Raw genomic sequence first — 16,170 nt, 5'->3', positions numbered from 1 at the left:
ATACATGTATTGTTCATAACAGTATAAACAATGAAAATCCATTATATCACATAATGCTCCAATTTTAATCGCAGCAGCACACACAACTTACTGATGCATTTTAATTTATATAATTTTTTCCGCTTATTTACGCATTTACCATTGATTCCTAGCATTACCAACTAAATGAAATTTTTTAAATAAGACACAAGATTGTATGACTATGAGTAACTTCAATTTTCCGAGCTATGTTAAAATGTACCCCACCATACTTAAAAAGCTAAGCAAAAGTCTCAAAAATTTAATCCTAATAAGGCATTTGACTCCTAAATAACACTAAATATTAATAATAATAATACATTATGAAACGAAACATGAGTGTTTGAAAAAAATTTCTTAGTCATTTTTGCCTATTATTGTAATGTTGATCGGGTCACATATGTATTCGTTCTGGACCCAATTCTACGTATATATTATGCGTTTGAAAATGAGTGCCAAGAGATTTTTTTTAACGAAAATCAGATTTTCAAGACATTTACTAACCCCAGAGCCATGCACAAGTGGTTTCGGTAAGCCTGTTGTTCCCGAAGTGTAGCTGATGAACAAAGGATGAGACAGAGGAAGTTGCTCAAAAACGATCGGAGGGACAGATCCATCCTCTTCGACCCCAAGCTGCAGAAAATCATCTAAGAAACAACTAAAATACATCAAAGATTTATTTCAATTATTTTCATAAGCTTTAGGCATTAAATAGAGAAAAAAAGATGCATTTTTAATGCTTTTGTTCGTATTTTTAAGCTACAGCAAAAAAAATTTCGGTAATGCTTTTAAAACTAACATTTTATGATAAGAAAATAATGAACTGCTTTTTGATTAACCTATTTAAATCTGATATGCAAAGCTTCTTAGACATTATAAATACATAAAATGAGAGAGGGCATGAAAGGAAATTGTATTTGGAACTGCCATATTTAGTAAAAAACATATTTTTTCCTATTAAAAAATTATATTTTTAAGATGAGAAAAAAAAAATAAAAAAAAAGAAAAGAAAATGTTCTCAAAATATCTAATCTAAACCCTCTAGAGCAAGGATAAGAAAATTTCAAATCTGATAAGAAAATATCTAATAGGAAAATTTTGTTCATGTTCAAGAGAAGTACTTTTGATTAAAACTGGGCCATTAAGTTGCTTCTGAAAATTCTTACTTTGCCAACATTATCCATTAAATTTCACTTTCACGTTCTTTTCGATAAAAAAAAGTTAGGCTATTTATAATGATTTAAAAATTATATCATTTTAAATTTCTGAAAATTCATCTTGTAAAGGTTAACTATAAAGATTAGAATAATTTTATATAATCTCGAAATTATTAATGAAGTTATGTTGTTATCATTCACAATATTCAATAAATTTTTAAATTTCACTTTTATTTGATTATTAAAAACTTACCAATAAGTATTTAAAATTACCTATATCAATTAATTCCTTTAATTTTTCGTTAATTCTTAATTATAAATATTAATGAAATCTTGTGATCATTTCTTTCTTAAATTTTCCACCAGATGGCGCCAGGTAGAAATTTTGTCAATGCAAAAAAGAAAGAAAGCATTAAGGTCTTTTTAAATATTACAATCATATATTATCATCGAGACACACAAATAAAGTTTAATGCTTTAATCTACGAGTAAATAAGAGGAAAAATTGCTTACAAATTACATCTTTACTAATATGAAATGAAACACATTTCATAAAAAATATGATATGAATATATTACCTGTTTTTTATCCCACTGATATCTTTCAACTTCGATTCTTCCTTTGACGGCACTATAATAACTTTTTCTAAACATTCTAATTCTGAAAAGAGAAGAGTTCTTAATGTAGTGTAAGAAGTAGATGGTAAGTGGGAACAAAATTTCAAATTAAGTTTATCTTTAATACAGTTCTCATCATTATATTGCAATAGCTTATTTTACATTTATTGCATTCAAATAATTAATACCTTCTTGAGTTTCTTACCGTTATTGTTTATATAATTTTTGTTATTTATTAGACTTTTTCTTTCAGTTATTTTGAGAATAAAAATTCACGAATCAATTTTTTTTTAAATGCCATGTAAATTCAAATTCTGAAAGAAGTAATTTGAGGAATAAAAATCATACCTGCTGCGATCTTTTGCACCTTATGAAGCATTTCTATTTCTGCACCATTATTTCGAAATCTATCAACAGTAATCATTATCCTTGGAGCCACTAGTTTAAAACGATTTAGAGCAGCCTAAAAAAAAGGAAATGGACTTCCTTAATAATTGAAATATGTATAAAAAAAGGGCTTATTTTATAATATAAAATAAAAAAGAATCCATAAATTGCACACATCTGAAAAATTTCAAAACGCTTTAAAATAAAAATACCTCTAAATTAAATTCCATTTTTTTCCTTATTCATGTCATCGGGAGAAAAAGTATTTTTAGTTCCTTACTTTATTGCTTTCGTTTTATTTTATTGTCTTTTTAATGAGAAACTTAGCCATCATACAGTTTGCATTAAAATAACAAAGATATTAAATATCGTCATTTTTTTTTAAATCTGATAAAGTATTCGTTTGGAATTCTATGCTATAATTTTAAATAAATTATAAAAATTGTAAAGAGTTTTTGGAAATCCTTTCATTAGTATAAAAAAAGTTGAAATATTCCTTTTCATTAATGAATAAGTTTCATTTTTTCATCCATAATTATTAGTGTAATTGCATCCAGAAATCAAATTTCTCTAAAATCCATTATAATTAGTGTTATTGTATCTAGGAATCAAATGTTTCTAAAATTCACCAATAGATGTCACCGCTAGTATGGAATTAGAATTTGGTTAAATTAATTATCGCTGATTATGTTTAAATTCTTTCATCCGAATCAGTTAGAAGTTTGAAAAAAATATAGTCTATTGCTATCGAGTACAAAATTTTAAAACGCTATCAGTCTGCGAGTCAAATTTTGATCTTTGGAATCAAAAAATATGTTAAATAAATAATTGAAGCTATCTTAACTACCACAACACTGAAAAATATTTCCCATAAGAAAAATAGATATGTATCAGGTTATGCTATATCATAGTTACAAATGAAACTTGATTTTAATATCGTAGTCTTTATCTTTTTGCAAAAGCACATGATGGATTAACAAGTAAAACATATGTACTATATTCAATTCATATCCTCTTGTTTTTTGCCAGGGTGAATGAATCTATTGATCCATAAATGAATTTAAAATATTAGTAATGATCCTAGTAGCATTCAAATATTGTTGTACAATATTGCACTAGAGATGCATAATCCACGATTTTTTGAATAACAAATAATTTTGCTAGTGTTATTTTTAAATATTTGTCCCAAATATCTGTTATTTCAATCATATTAATTAAAAATTATTAATTAGTATTAAATATAAAATGTATTAATTGTAATTAATACTTAATTTACTAATTTAAGTAACGTGTGATTGAATTAATTTATCTATTTCAGCTTAATTCTTAAATTTGATTTTTTTTCAAAACTATTTATTTAATTTCTTTATTGGAGTAAACCATTTTCTGAAAAATTTGAATTAAAAATATATGTCATTTCTTAAAAATGTTTACATTAGTTCTATATTCTACCAATAGATGGCGCCTGCAGTAAACAGAATATATGCAGTCATGTCACAAGCAATTAAAAATGACCTTTATGGAATAGTGCATCGTCAAATGCGAGTATCGGACAATCAAGGTCACTCCCATGAAGTGGAGCGGTGACTTCAGTGGAAAGTGTGAACTGAAGTCACCGCTCCGATGAATTTCAGTGATATGCAATCCAATGATACGATAATTCCAAGAATAACCGGTTCGTTCACTTTTCAACTCTTTCAGAGATCGTATCGATTGTTACTTAATATCGTGATCCATGACCTGTAATCGAAATATCACCAGTAAGATCGTATCAAGGATTTGAATCGCCCCCTTCTTTCAAAAGTATTGATCACTGGTATTTGTGGCTTTTTGATATTGGTTACGTAATAACCGCTCGCAAAATATTCGTCACCCCTATATTGTATGACATTAATCAATATTCGCAATATTGTTTAATATCATGTAATATCGCAGAATATTGTGCAACGGGCTGTGCTATCTGGGGAGATTTCTTGAAATTTTATTTTCAGTTCCGAAGTTAGTATGTGATCCTACATTTTGGAATTCACTGGAAACTCATCTGAAAACGCTTGAATATATATGCCATTTTATGTTTAAAAAATAAAAAATTACCCTTTTTTTTTTATCTGCAAGTTAAAATGTCGGAATAATTTTTTATCGATAGTGCTAAGATCAAATGATATTTTTTTATTTTTGATTTGATCTCCAATATTTTCTATAATTTAAATTCTACATTTTTCTGAATTAATTAATAAATGCACATTTTTAAATATTTTTTCCATTATTTTCCTAATTTTCACTGACTGAGGGTGTTTTTCTTGTTAAATAGAAATGAAATAAAATTAACGATGAAGTAATAATTCATTTCCGGAAATATTTAAATATCGTGCATCAAGAATATGTAATTATAGAGAATTTATGAATTGTAGTATATCCAAAATTGAGTTAGAGATAGACTACAAAATTCCAATCGAACACACATGAAAGAAATAATGTTAAATGAAGATTTGTGAAAATTAACCTCTGCGCCTATAAATGGTAAAGCTCCTGTCCAAATGGCTCCGATGCTTGCAGCTCCTAACATGGCAAAAATGGGCTCCTCCCTGTTCGACATAAAACCTAAAATATTACACATTTTTAAATTAGAAAATGAAGTCTATACATTGATCTTTGCAAATGAATAATGGGGGAAAACTCTGGAAATGCTTTAATATTTTCAAAAGATACAAATAATCAAATATTGCAGAGTAAATGCACTCCAAACTATGCAAGACAAGGAGTTCGTTCAAGAAAACGTGAAGCTTCAGACAATTACTAATTGATTTTGAAATAAGCTTAGCAAATAAGAACGATCGCTATAGATTAAAATAGTTTTAGGAAACTAGCCGCCTTTGGCAACCAGTTTGTTGATCCAGAATGCTGGCTTATTATTTTTTAAAAATAATAATATAGAATAAATTTATTAAATTTCCACCTTATTCAATAAGACTGAAACATATTGTTACGAACCTGTGATGTTACTTCCCAGCATAGTTGGTTCCATGGGAGGTCCCAGAGCTTGGCGACAAACTTGGTAACCATTTGGCGACTTGGCGACGAATTTAGCGACTTTGGCGCCAAAATAGATTATACCCGAAACATCGTGAATTTTCCCGTTCCGTCCAGTAGGAACCGAGATACGCCTCGAACGTTCCTGATTGGTTGAGAGTTTTCTAGCCCCGCCTCCTGAGACTTATAAAAGGAGCGGCCTGCAGATGCCGAGTAGTCGTGGACCAGTGGAGTCGAAGAACCGTCGGAAGCGACGGTGAAGAACGAGTCTTCCAGAGATTAGCAGAGCAGCGACGGAGTGAAGCTAGTGCTGAACTAAGCTGTGTGCTACTGTCTGCAGTAGAGTCTGTTTGCATGCTGCACGTCTCGGCTGAAGATAATCGTCTTCTATGCTGTATATAGTTGTCGTTTTTGTGCTGTCCTGTGTGTCTTCGTGTAAATGAACGTCGTTGTTTCTTTCTCTACTGTCGCCTGCTGATTGAGCATTCTCCACACCATATAACTTCCACTATCCAAACGAACCCGGAAATTTCGGAACAATATGAATTAAATTGAATTAGTCTGTAATGGATTACAGACCTGAACAAATTTAAAGGTGTAAGTACTACCATTAAAGTGTATAATTTATTTCACAAAATTTCTAATTATTTCATCAAAAATCTTATTACACTGTTGAAATAATGGATTTCATGCTTTAACGATGCATTCCATAGCGATTATTTATCTAACGACGGTTAAGCCTAATTGTTCGCTGCATCCGAATATTCTGTTTGACACCAAAATCTTGGTTTTATTTAGATTTCGTTTACTCTAATTGAATAGAATTTTTCAGAACACGGCGAATTCTTTTCTCTGCATTTCTAATATTATTTTACAGCTTTATTAACTAGTTAAGAAAAGCGTTGAATTAAGCGTTGCTGTGAAAGCATACATTGAAGCAGTCTAAAACGTTCGTAAAATGGTTTTACATTTAAGTATCGCCTTCCGACAATAAGCAGTAAGTCCAATTTCTGCGCTGGGAAGTATATATTATATTACTAACATTTATAATGGATAATGAAAGCAGTTTGTTACAGTTAGGATAGCAGTAAAAAGAGCTGCCAACTTCAAATTTCATTGAGGAAACAAACTTCACAAATTTTTACTTACAGGCAATTCTATCTCCTTTCTTGATTCCAAACTTCCGAAATGCAGACGCATAAAGCTGTGCTATTTCGTATACTTCATTGTAAGTCATCTTCTTTGTCTCCCTGTCTTCACCTAGCACAATAACATTAAAATTTATGAAAACTGTGATTCATTCATTTGGACATAGCGATTGAAATCAAGATTGCTAACCACTTTATGAGTTTTGGGTTTATGATTTCAAACATTTATAAGTACGTATAAATTTTATGCAAAATTGAACCATTGTTAAGCTGAAAGTTAGATTATTTAAGATACAATAATTAATTTTACTAAAGTGCAACATAAGTACTTTTTCGGATATGTTGTGCAAAATATCATTCTAAAAGAGTATATTTCAAAAGGTTTTTTCATCGTATAATTCTTTTATTCGCAAAAGTTTTCAAATAAATATTCATTGAATCATGTTAATTAATCGATGGTAATGGAGGATTTTGTATGGAATCGTATTAATTGTCTGATGGTAATTGAGGATTTCGTATGGAATCGCGTTAATTGTCTGATGGTAATTGAGGATTTTGTCTGAAATCGCGTTAATTGTCTGATGGTAATTGAGGATTTTGTTTGGAATCGTGTTAATTGTCCGATGATAATTGAGGATTTTGTCTGGAACCGTGTTAATTGTCCGATGGTAATTGAGGGTTTTGTCTGGAATTACGTTAATTGGCCGATGGTAGCTAAGGAGTTTGTCTGGAATCATGTAAATTGACCAATGGTATTTGTGGATTTTGTATGGAATCGTATAAATTTTTTTGCAATTTCAAATTGTTGCTCCAAAAATTAACAGTCACTGGTTTTTCTTTAAAAAAAAATTCATGTTAACATATTTTAGGTCCTTTAACAGTCCATGTCATGTAGCTTTCTTTTTTCATGCATTCTTTAAATATGTATTATGGAATCCTTTAATTAATGCATCATAAACGACTTTACCTTGGATTTTCAATATATATTTTAAAAAGCAATATAATGATGCCAATAGATAAAAAAAATTTAAGAAAATCAAATTTTTTACAATTTTTTTATCGTTCTATATGTATACTAAGAATATAATTTCCGATCTAGGTTTTTTAATTATCTAAAGCTTTAATACGATATTCATGTTCTTTTTAAACACATTTTTGATAGGGAAGTTAAAGCCCTTTGTCATATAATTCAGTGATGAATAAATATTTAACATTTATATATATCGATAAAATTATTTCTGGCATTTTAATTGGCATTTATTGCATGAGTGAATAAATCCTCTTGACGTCATTTCATTGATATTATATTGAATAAAATCAATGAATATATAGCTCGTCTATTCTATTTTAAACCTTGTATCACTTTTAGCCCTCAAATCGTAACAATGGCATAAAGATGAATTACTGACGACGTATCAGCACCGAAGTAAAAAAAAAAAATGTTTATTTCACACAAATTATTGAAATAAACATAATTATTGTATTGCATTATGTCCAATCATTTCCTAAGATATTTGGTTAGAGCTATAGACGTTTTAGCTGTTCATTTGAATATTTAAATTCTCCTGATATAACTGATAATTTGTATTAATTAAAAAAAAGTGCCATTCTTTATTATTCAGCTTAATCATTGACAGCGCATGCGTCAATGATTTTCCGGCTTACCAAGGGCAAATGATCCAAAATTACAATGAATGGATATATACGGCGTACACACTTTTGGACTATCTGTGCATACCGTATATATTTAGCATTCCCAGGGGATAGATTAAAATAAATAGAACAGTTTTTAGCTACTAAAGTAGAATTTTACCTTCAAAATACATGCATAACAATGCATGATATCAAAGAAGTATATATTTACAGCATTCATAGGTTTTCACTTACGTAACTATGAAAAATATGTACGATTGCAAACAAAATTACTTGTAATATAATAATTAGTACATGTAATATGGAATTACTTGTTAACCAGTTAACTGTTTCAACCTCTTCCGAAAATGCAAATTTAAATTGTGTCGCAAAAATTTAATGATGACGAGTACACTCGTCAAACAAAAAGTATGAGTTATATGAAATTATGTTGTAATGAAATGACTTCTATTTATTTACTTAAACTAATATACATTTTTTGCATATGAACGTAAAAAAATATTTAAAAAATTTGAATGACTAATACGACATTGCGATACGTTTAAGAAAAACAATTGATATTTTATGCGGTTTTTTTAATAATAATTATTAATTGTTCTTTTGATTTCGACTTGGCCTCAAAATATTTCAAGTATCTTGAAATTTATGAATATGTCTGAGTTTTTACTAAAATTGTTATTCAAACTGCAAATTGTCACTACTTATTACTCCTGACGAATAAACTCGTTATAACGCAAAATGTTGCATTTTTTTCCATGACGAGTATACTTGTTAAAAGCAGTTGACTGTTTTATTGTTATCTGTAATTTGCCAAAACTATATGAAATATGCAAAAATTGTTTTAATAAAAGAATACTTGAAAGTTGTAAGCATTTGAATAGAAAAATCTTTACAATTAAAGCAAATAATATCGTAATTAAAATTTTCTTTTATGTATAAGAAATATTACTGCACCTGTCATAATTAATGCTATCCTGTCATCTCTGTTCCTCAAAAGGTTTTCTGCAAAGTTCAGCTTCGCTCCTTCAAACCAATTAGGTCTATCACTCATGGGTATGCTTAAATCGATTACCTGCAATATTTTCAGATATTTTTTACGTCATTTCTTAAAAATAATTTGAAAATTTTCGTAATAAACGTTTTTACGATGCTCATTTGAGAATCGTAGTAATCATATTTCAAAAGATGGTTATCAGTATATAAATTCTGGAAAGGTTTCTGATCGAATTTAAGGCTTCATTAAAAATAGTCAAACATTTTATTGATAACAGTAGATGATCTAAAAACCACAAATCAGGATTTTTTTTAATCTGTAAGATAAACTAAATCTTTAAACAATGAGATATTTTTAACATCACTATTTAAAGATAATCTGAAATTTTTCGTAAAAAGAGGTCTTATGATATTCATTTGATTAAGAATAAGAATTTTATAAGATTCCAAAAGATGACTAATTTTAAGGATTTCAAAAGATGACTATCAGTATATATTGTTACGAAATTTCCGGGGTTCGTTTGGATAGTGGAAGTTATATGGTGTAGAGAAATCTCAATCAGCAGACGGCAGTAGAAAAAAAAAACAACGACGTTTATTTACACGAAGACACACAGGGCAGCACAAAAACGACAACTATGTACAGCATAGAAGACGATTATCTTCAGCCGAGACGTGCAGCATACAACAAGACTCTACTGCAGACAGTAGCGCACAGCTTAGTTCAGCACTAGCTTGACTCCGTCGCTGCTCCGCTAATCTCTGGAAGACTCATTCTTCACCGTCGATTCCGACTACCGCGACTACTCTCTCCGACCACAGACTACTCTGTCAGCTGCGGCCACCTCCTTTTAAAGGTCTCAGGATGCGGGGCTAGAAGCCTCTCAACCAATCAGGAACGTTCGAGGCGTATCTCGGTTCCTATTGGACGGATCGGGAAAATTCTCGATGTTTCGGGTATAATCTATTTTGGCGCCAAAGTCGTCGCCAAGCTCCGGGACCTCCGACGCGACACCCAGTCTCCGTCCAATGCAGATGACTGTAAAACATTCTTTCTTATGATGGAACCAACTATGCTGGGAAGCCGCATCACAGATTCGTAACAATATTATCTAGAAAGGCTTCTGACCAATTTTAAGGATTCATTAAAAGGAGTAAAATATTTTATACATAACAATCTATGATCTGAAGACGACAAATTTCAAATTTGATTTATAAGAGTAAACTGAAAACTGGCTAACTTCAATATATAAAAAACGTAACCTTAATTTTCAATGAATGAAACGCATTTCAATGAAAATTTTAATTTAACATGATATTCTAGAAAAATTTTTATGCATTATAACGATATTTTGAAGAAACATTTATTACCATTTTTTAATCAATGATTATAAGGTAGAATGTTTAATATGAATTTAAAATGTTTGTATATTCTCATTAGATTGTAATATTCTTGTATATTCTAATTTAAATATTTTTTGTGTTTCTGTATATTCTAATTAGAATTATGCACAAGCATAGAAAATATTTTAAGAAAATCGCAAATGGCACAATTTCTGCGAATGCTTGCACATTGTAGCTATTAAAACATTAAATTAAGAATAGTAATATTTGCGTTAAACCAGAAATAAAAAAAAAGTTAATAAAGCTTCTAGCATTAACAGAAGAAAAATCTTGATATGTTAAAATTCAAACGCAAAATTCAATATAAATCCAAATAACAGAAATATAAAAAATTATTCATTATGTTTTCAAAAAGGAAGCAGAAATAAATAGAGAAAATTATCTAGCTGGTCATGTAATATAAGTTGCCACCTTTGCCAGATAATTACTTTTGGATATTAATAGTAATGACGTTGATGAGCTACTATGAAAGATGATACATCAGAAGACAAGAAAATACTAAGGAACTAAATTAAAACTGCAAACTTCATACAAAAAAAGGGTTACAAATTTTCGGTTACAAAAAAGTTACAAATTTTGGAGACAATGGATTATAATGTTAAATGTACTCGAGCAATCGGGCAAGAAATTAAAAAAAAAAAAAAAAAAAAAAAAACCTAACAACAACATTAGTTTGTTATGAGGAATGAAATAAGAGGAAAAAAAAAACTGCTAGACATCAGTAGTTATAACTCTTTTGAAACTATTGCTACAAATTTATAAATATTTTGTATTTTTATTATATTTTTGTGTAAATGTTTAAAACAAATCAGATATTATGCGTTAGTGCCCATTGCAAAAGATCAGTTCTCCGTTTGCATTGTTGCCGCTTGGCGACCAATTTGGAGATTATCGCCAATTTAGCGAGAGTTTTTGGCCATTTTGGTGACATTTTCTAACATTTCGAAAGTTTGAGAATTGAAGCTCTAGCACTAATATTTCGAGAGTTACGGGATTTTCTGGAAATCAGTGGAATAATGATTACACCATATCTAGCCAAGGCAGGGTATAAATAGGACATGTCATAGGTTAAGTGGACAGAAACGAGTTCACTAAGAACCTTTTCGCTGGTAATGTAATCGTCTAGACTTTTTGAAGTCTGTTATTCTGCTATTAGTTACCACTAGATTACGCTGTATTCAAGTGCGTAATTGTAATATTTGGTTCGTGTCAAGTCCTGAATTTGTTGGAATTTTTTGGAATAAGTATTTCAGACGTAAAGGACGGTTCTTCATCGACTAACAAATCGAAAGAATCCCAAATTCATAACAATGGTGATATAATTTCATTTTGAGCTGCACTTTTATTTTAATATACATTGTTTTATATCGACATGATGTGTACTTTTACTCCTAACTGCTGGTTTCCTTGTTCTTGCCTCCGAATGAATTAAAATTTGCACAAATCTTTGTAGTGTTAATCGTTCACCATTGTGTTGCATTCATAGATTAAATTCAAAATGTATTATGGTGTACAGTAATTTACACTTCATAATCTGTTGGAGTATATTTGTAGAACAAAACAAAATAAAATATTGTTATTCACTTCAATTAAATCCTTTTGAATGTAAAACTGAATTTTATGATGAGTCTGAGAAATTTTTGTAGAATAATTCTTGAGATATTATATAAATTATGAAAATTATTTTGTGATTATTCATAAGTTTTAAATGTTGATCGACTCTGTTTTCAGCAATAATATTTTTAAAAATAATTCTTGATTTCAGTAAAAAATGTTTTTTATACTAATTGCTGTTTAATCATTTCCACTTTCATTTACAGTTAAAATTTTAATGAAGCTGAAAAAAAATTAGAGATACAAAATACGTTATGGCTTAAAGTCTTTATAACAATCAGAGTGAATTATATGACTATCAAAATTTGAAGGTTAAAACTATTTTGATGAAGAAGATATTAAAAGGCAAGTTGCATCGAATATTTAATTGAAAATTTTAACCAGCTTTAAAAATTGGCAAATCGACTGGTTGCCAAAGGTTGTTAGTTTATCAGTATAATATATAATAAAAGAATGGTTTTTCAAAAAAACACATAAACATATATACATAAAATTTTCCTTATTAGAGTTTATAAGACTTTTCATACCTTTTCAAAAGTTTGAGAATATATAATTCCTGCGAAATCCCAAATTTCAGCCCAAAATTCCTCCAAGTGTTCCACGCTCCATTTATGGAAGTCCCAGTAATCGCCTGATTTAGAGAAAATTATTATTAAAACTTATTTTTTAGTAAAACAAATAATAAAGAAATGCTTAAATTATGTGTAGCAAAATAATTACGTAACAAACGGCGATTATCATTATAATTGCAAATGAATTATATGCTATTAAAATTAAAATGTTTATTATAATAGTGCTGATTGCTTTGTTTAATTATTGATTTCAGTCTGCTTTTTTTTCTTTTTTTCCCCGATCAATTAAAATATTTTGTAGTTGAATGTCTCAACAGAGAATTTCTTTCTAGATTGTTTTTATGCAATTAAATAACAGAATTTTGGATTTTTTGACAGCATTGTTTTATATATATAGGGTGTTCATTAATTATTGTCGGAGTTTCCGTACCTCATAACTTTCGAATAAAAAATATTACAACAAAACCGATTACGTATTCGTAAATTACAGCTCAAAGAATTTTATTAATGATATTAAATGATATTAAAGTGTAAAGCTAGCACAATTTGTACTTTGTAGGCATTCAGCTGAAGGCGATTATGTATTCGTAAATTACAATTCAAAGAATTTTATTAATGATATTAAAGTGTAAAGCTAGCACAATTTGCACTTTGTAGGCATTCAGCTGAAGGCGATTATGTATTCGTAAATTACAACTCAAAGAATTATGTATTCGTAAAGTACAACTCAAAGAATCGCCTTCAGCTGAATGCCTACAAAGTGCAAATTGAGCAAGCTTTACACTTTAATATCATTAATAAAATTCTTTGAGTTGTAATTTACGAATACGTAATCGGTTTTTGCGTAATATTTTTTATTCGAAAGTTATGAGGTACGGAAACCCCGACAATAATTAATGAACACCCTGTATATATAATATAATAAAATTGCAATCACTGACGTTGCGATGTTACATAACAAAAAGATTGTTGTAGGCATAAAATGACGGAGTTGTTTTCAGATCATTAAGTTCATCCAATTCTTTGTTTGTATTGCTTATCTTGTCTCAATGAACAGTCATGCAGACAATTGAAAGATAGGAATGAAGCGCCTGCTTTCTTGTACGGTTAGATTTCAAGTAGAGATAAAACTGTTAAAAATTTCTTGTAATTTCTATCAACGGAATTTCTAATATTGGGAATTATTTCTTTGTAATTTATTATTTTGTCATTTATTTTTAAATAATTGAATTATTCTTGGTAAAAGCCTTTAAAAATTATTAATAATTGGATATTTGATTCTATTAATATTTTTGTATCCCGCAATATTATTTAATGCATAAGTTTTATTTTTTAGATAATAATAACCAAAATAGTAATTCAGAATTTTCATTCGTCAATTAAACATATTACGTTTTAATTACGCATATAAATGATTGATTGATGAAAATTTTTATTCTTATATGGCTTATTTCATTTTATGTAATAAAAACACAAGAAAAATGTTAGTTATTGAGGCTTTTTAATGAAATATTGATATTGATTGCTTTTTTTAATTCTTTAGTTCATTTGAGATATTAAGAACATAATCATATTTATGTTTGATGAAGTTGATTCAAAATTGATAGAACAATAGGTACCGATTAAGATTTTGAGCTATAAAATCGATTATTCGCTAACTGATAGCAAAAATAAGAGTGAATCTTATTTTTAAAAAGAGGTTAAAGGCGGCTTATTGATAATTCTATCGATACGTAACTGTGTCAGAATTTTAAATGTTCAGTAACAAAATGAAGAAAACGATAATTAAAATTATAAATGGAATAATAGTAATTGCATGGTTTAAATAAATTACGATTCCGATTCGCCACATTTCAAAAACTTTAAATAATAACTTTTCTTTTACAAATAATATTTTGATTCTAATGGTATTTGAAAATTTCAATGACAGAATATAAAAAGTAATTACCGAATTTGGCACCGTATTTCTCCTCTAAAATGCTTAAAAATTTTTTCCTTTTTTTTCTATGATCAATACCTATTGGTTTCCACATCATTTGGGCATTCTCAAAATTCTGATTATTCGGGTTCATCTGAAAAAAAAAGGGGGACGGGGAATCTATAAATTACATGGATTAAAGAAAATATATTTTTTTTCATTAAATAGATGAAGAAATTGGAAATTTCAACCTTCCTTGGCACATTTTAGTATATACAATTTGTTTAATTGTTTTAGAAACAGAAATCATAATTTTCAATTATAAAGTAATTTAACAGCCATTCATAAAAATCCAAATCTAGTACTTCTCTCAATATCCTGATAAAATTTATGTTAATCTTTTATATATAACTTTAATAAATAAATATCACTGAAGTATACTATAATATAATAATAAATAAAATTGTTTATAATATTAATGAAAAATAAGGAATTGTTTATTTTTTTATAATAGGTACAAATCTGTAAGCCGGCATTCTTTATAAGAATGCAAATACAATAAAATATTAACGATAATTTCATTTTAGAATTGAAAGAATCACAAATGAGTAATCATAGAATTTACTCCTAGCATTGTCAAATTTTTTTAAAAAATAGAAAAAAAAAATCTTGAATATAATTCTTATTAATAAACTCATCTCGAAGATATTAATAGATAATTAAATCTTGACCAATATTTCTTAAAAACGTTACCGGCAAACAGAAATTTTATATTTTTCAAAAAAAAAATATTTATAGTCAGTAACTAAGAGAATGCATATGTGCAAATTTTTTAAACAGAATAACTAGAAATAGAATCATAAATTTCAAAAGGTGCTGAGAAAATCTCCGGAAGTAAACAACTAAATATTTTTTAGTTTTAATCAGACATTACGCAGTGATGAATATGTGCATTACTGATTTCTTCTTTTAATATAATTCTGTATAATAATACATTTAGTTGCATTCTGAATAATAAAACATTTTAATTAATATTTTATAAAACTGATTGATTGTTACATCATTCAATTATTTGAAGTAGGAAAACATTTTACTAATTCCATTTTAATCTAACAAAAATGCATTTTTTTTACATATATTCATTTATACCAATATTATGCAAATAACGTAGTGTAGTTGTAAGAGAAAGAATTCTATATTTTGAGTAAATGTGCATTTGTTATTAATGCTTATATTAAGAAATTTTTAAACACTATGTACTTACCTTTCAGCCAGTAATAAAACTTCAAAGTAGAGTTTCTGCTTCTTTTCTTCAACATAAAAACACGTTTGAAACTACTATCAATTCTAATTCACGTCTGAATGATAAGAAACCATTTAAAATTGTTATCAGGTCATTCAGAAAAACGTTTCAAGTCATTGTTTGCAGTAAAGTTGATTACAGCACAGCACTTTCTTCCAGAGTTACTTTCTCTCATTTCAAAATCAGATTCGTAATTGGATATTTTCATTTAAAAGAAATTAAATGGCGATATTTACCTTTACAATTAATGACCTCTACAGCTTAAGGTTAAAACAAATACCAAACGATCTTTACTATTTATATTGAAAAAATGTTTTGAAAGCTTAACTCTTAAGAATGCCATTGTCAAAATATTA

General features: G+C 28.4%; 1 protein-coding gene across 1 annotated transcript in view; it reads right to left on the bottom strand.

The window, feature by feature from the left end:
• LOC129989257 (acetoacetyl-CoA synthetase-like) overlaps positions 1–15,880 on the bottom strand; it is a 33,437-nt gene extending 17,557 nt beyond the window's left edge. The window contains exons 1-9 of the mRNA XM_056097648.1: positions 15,776–15,880; positions 14,542–14,665; positions 12,549–12,652; positions 8,965–9,082; positions 6,359–6,469; positions 4,683–4,780; positions 2,141–2,255; positions 1,754–1,835; positions 523–676 (exon numbers count right to left, since the gene is read on the bottom strand). Of these exons, the coding sequence (XP_055953623.1) occupies positions 523–676; positions 1,754–1,835; positions 2,141–2,255; positions 4,683–4,780; positions 6,359–6,469; positions 8,965–9,082; positions 12,549–12,652; positions 14,542–14,665 (906 nt within the window). The 5' untranslated portion in view covers positions 15,776–15,880. The remainder of the gene's footprint in view (positions 1–522; positions 677–1,753; positions 1,836–2,140; positions 2,256–4,682; positions 4,781–6,358; positions 6,470–8,964; positions 9,083–12,548; positions 12,653–14,541; positions 14,666–15,775) is intronic.
• Between the last annotated feature and the right edge of the window lie 290 nt (positions 15,881–16,170).

Source organism: Argiope bruennichi, chromosome 10, assembly GCF_947563725.1.
Source record: "Argiope bruennichi chromosome 10, qqArgBrue1.1, whole genome shotgun sequence".
NCBI classification, from domain to species: domain Eukaryota; kingdom Metazoa; phylum Arthropoda; class Arachnida; order Araneae; family Araneidae; genus Argiope; species Argiope bruennichi.
Note: the sequence above shows the minus strand (reverse complement) of the source record. Positions and strands in the feature narration are given on the sequence as shown.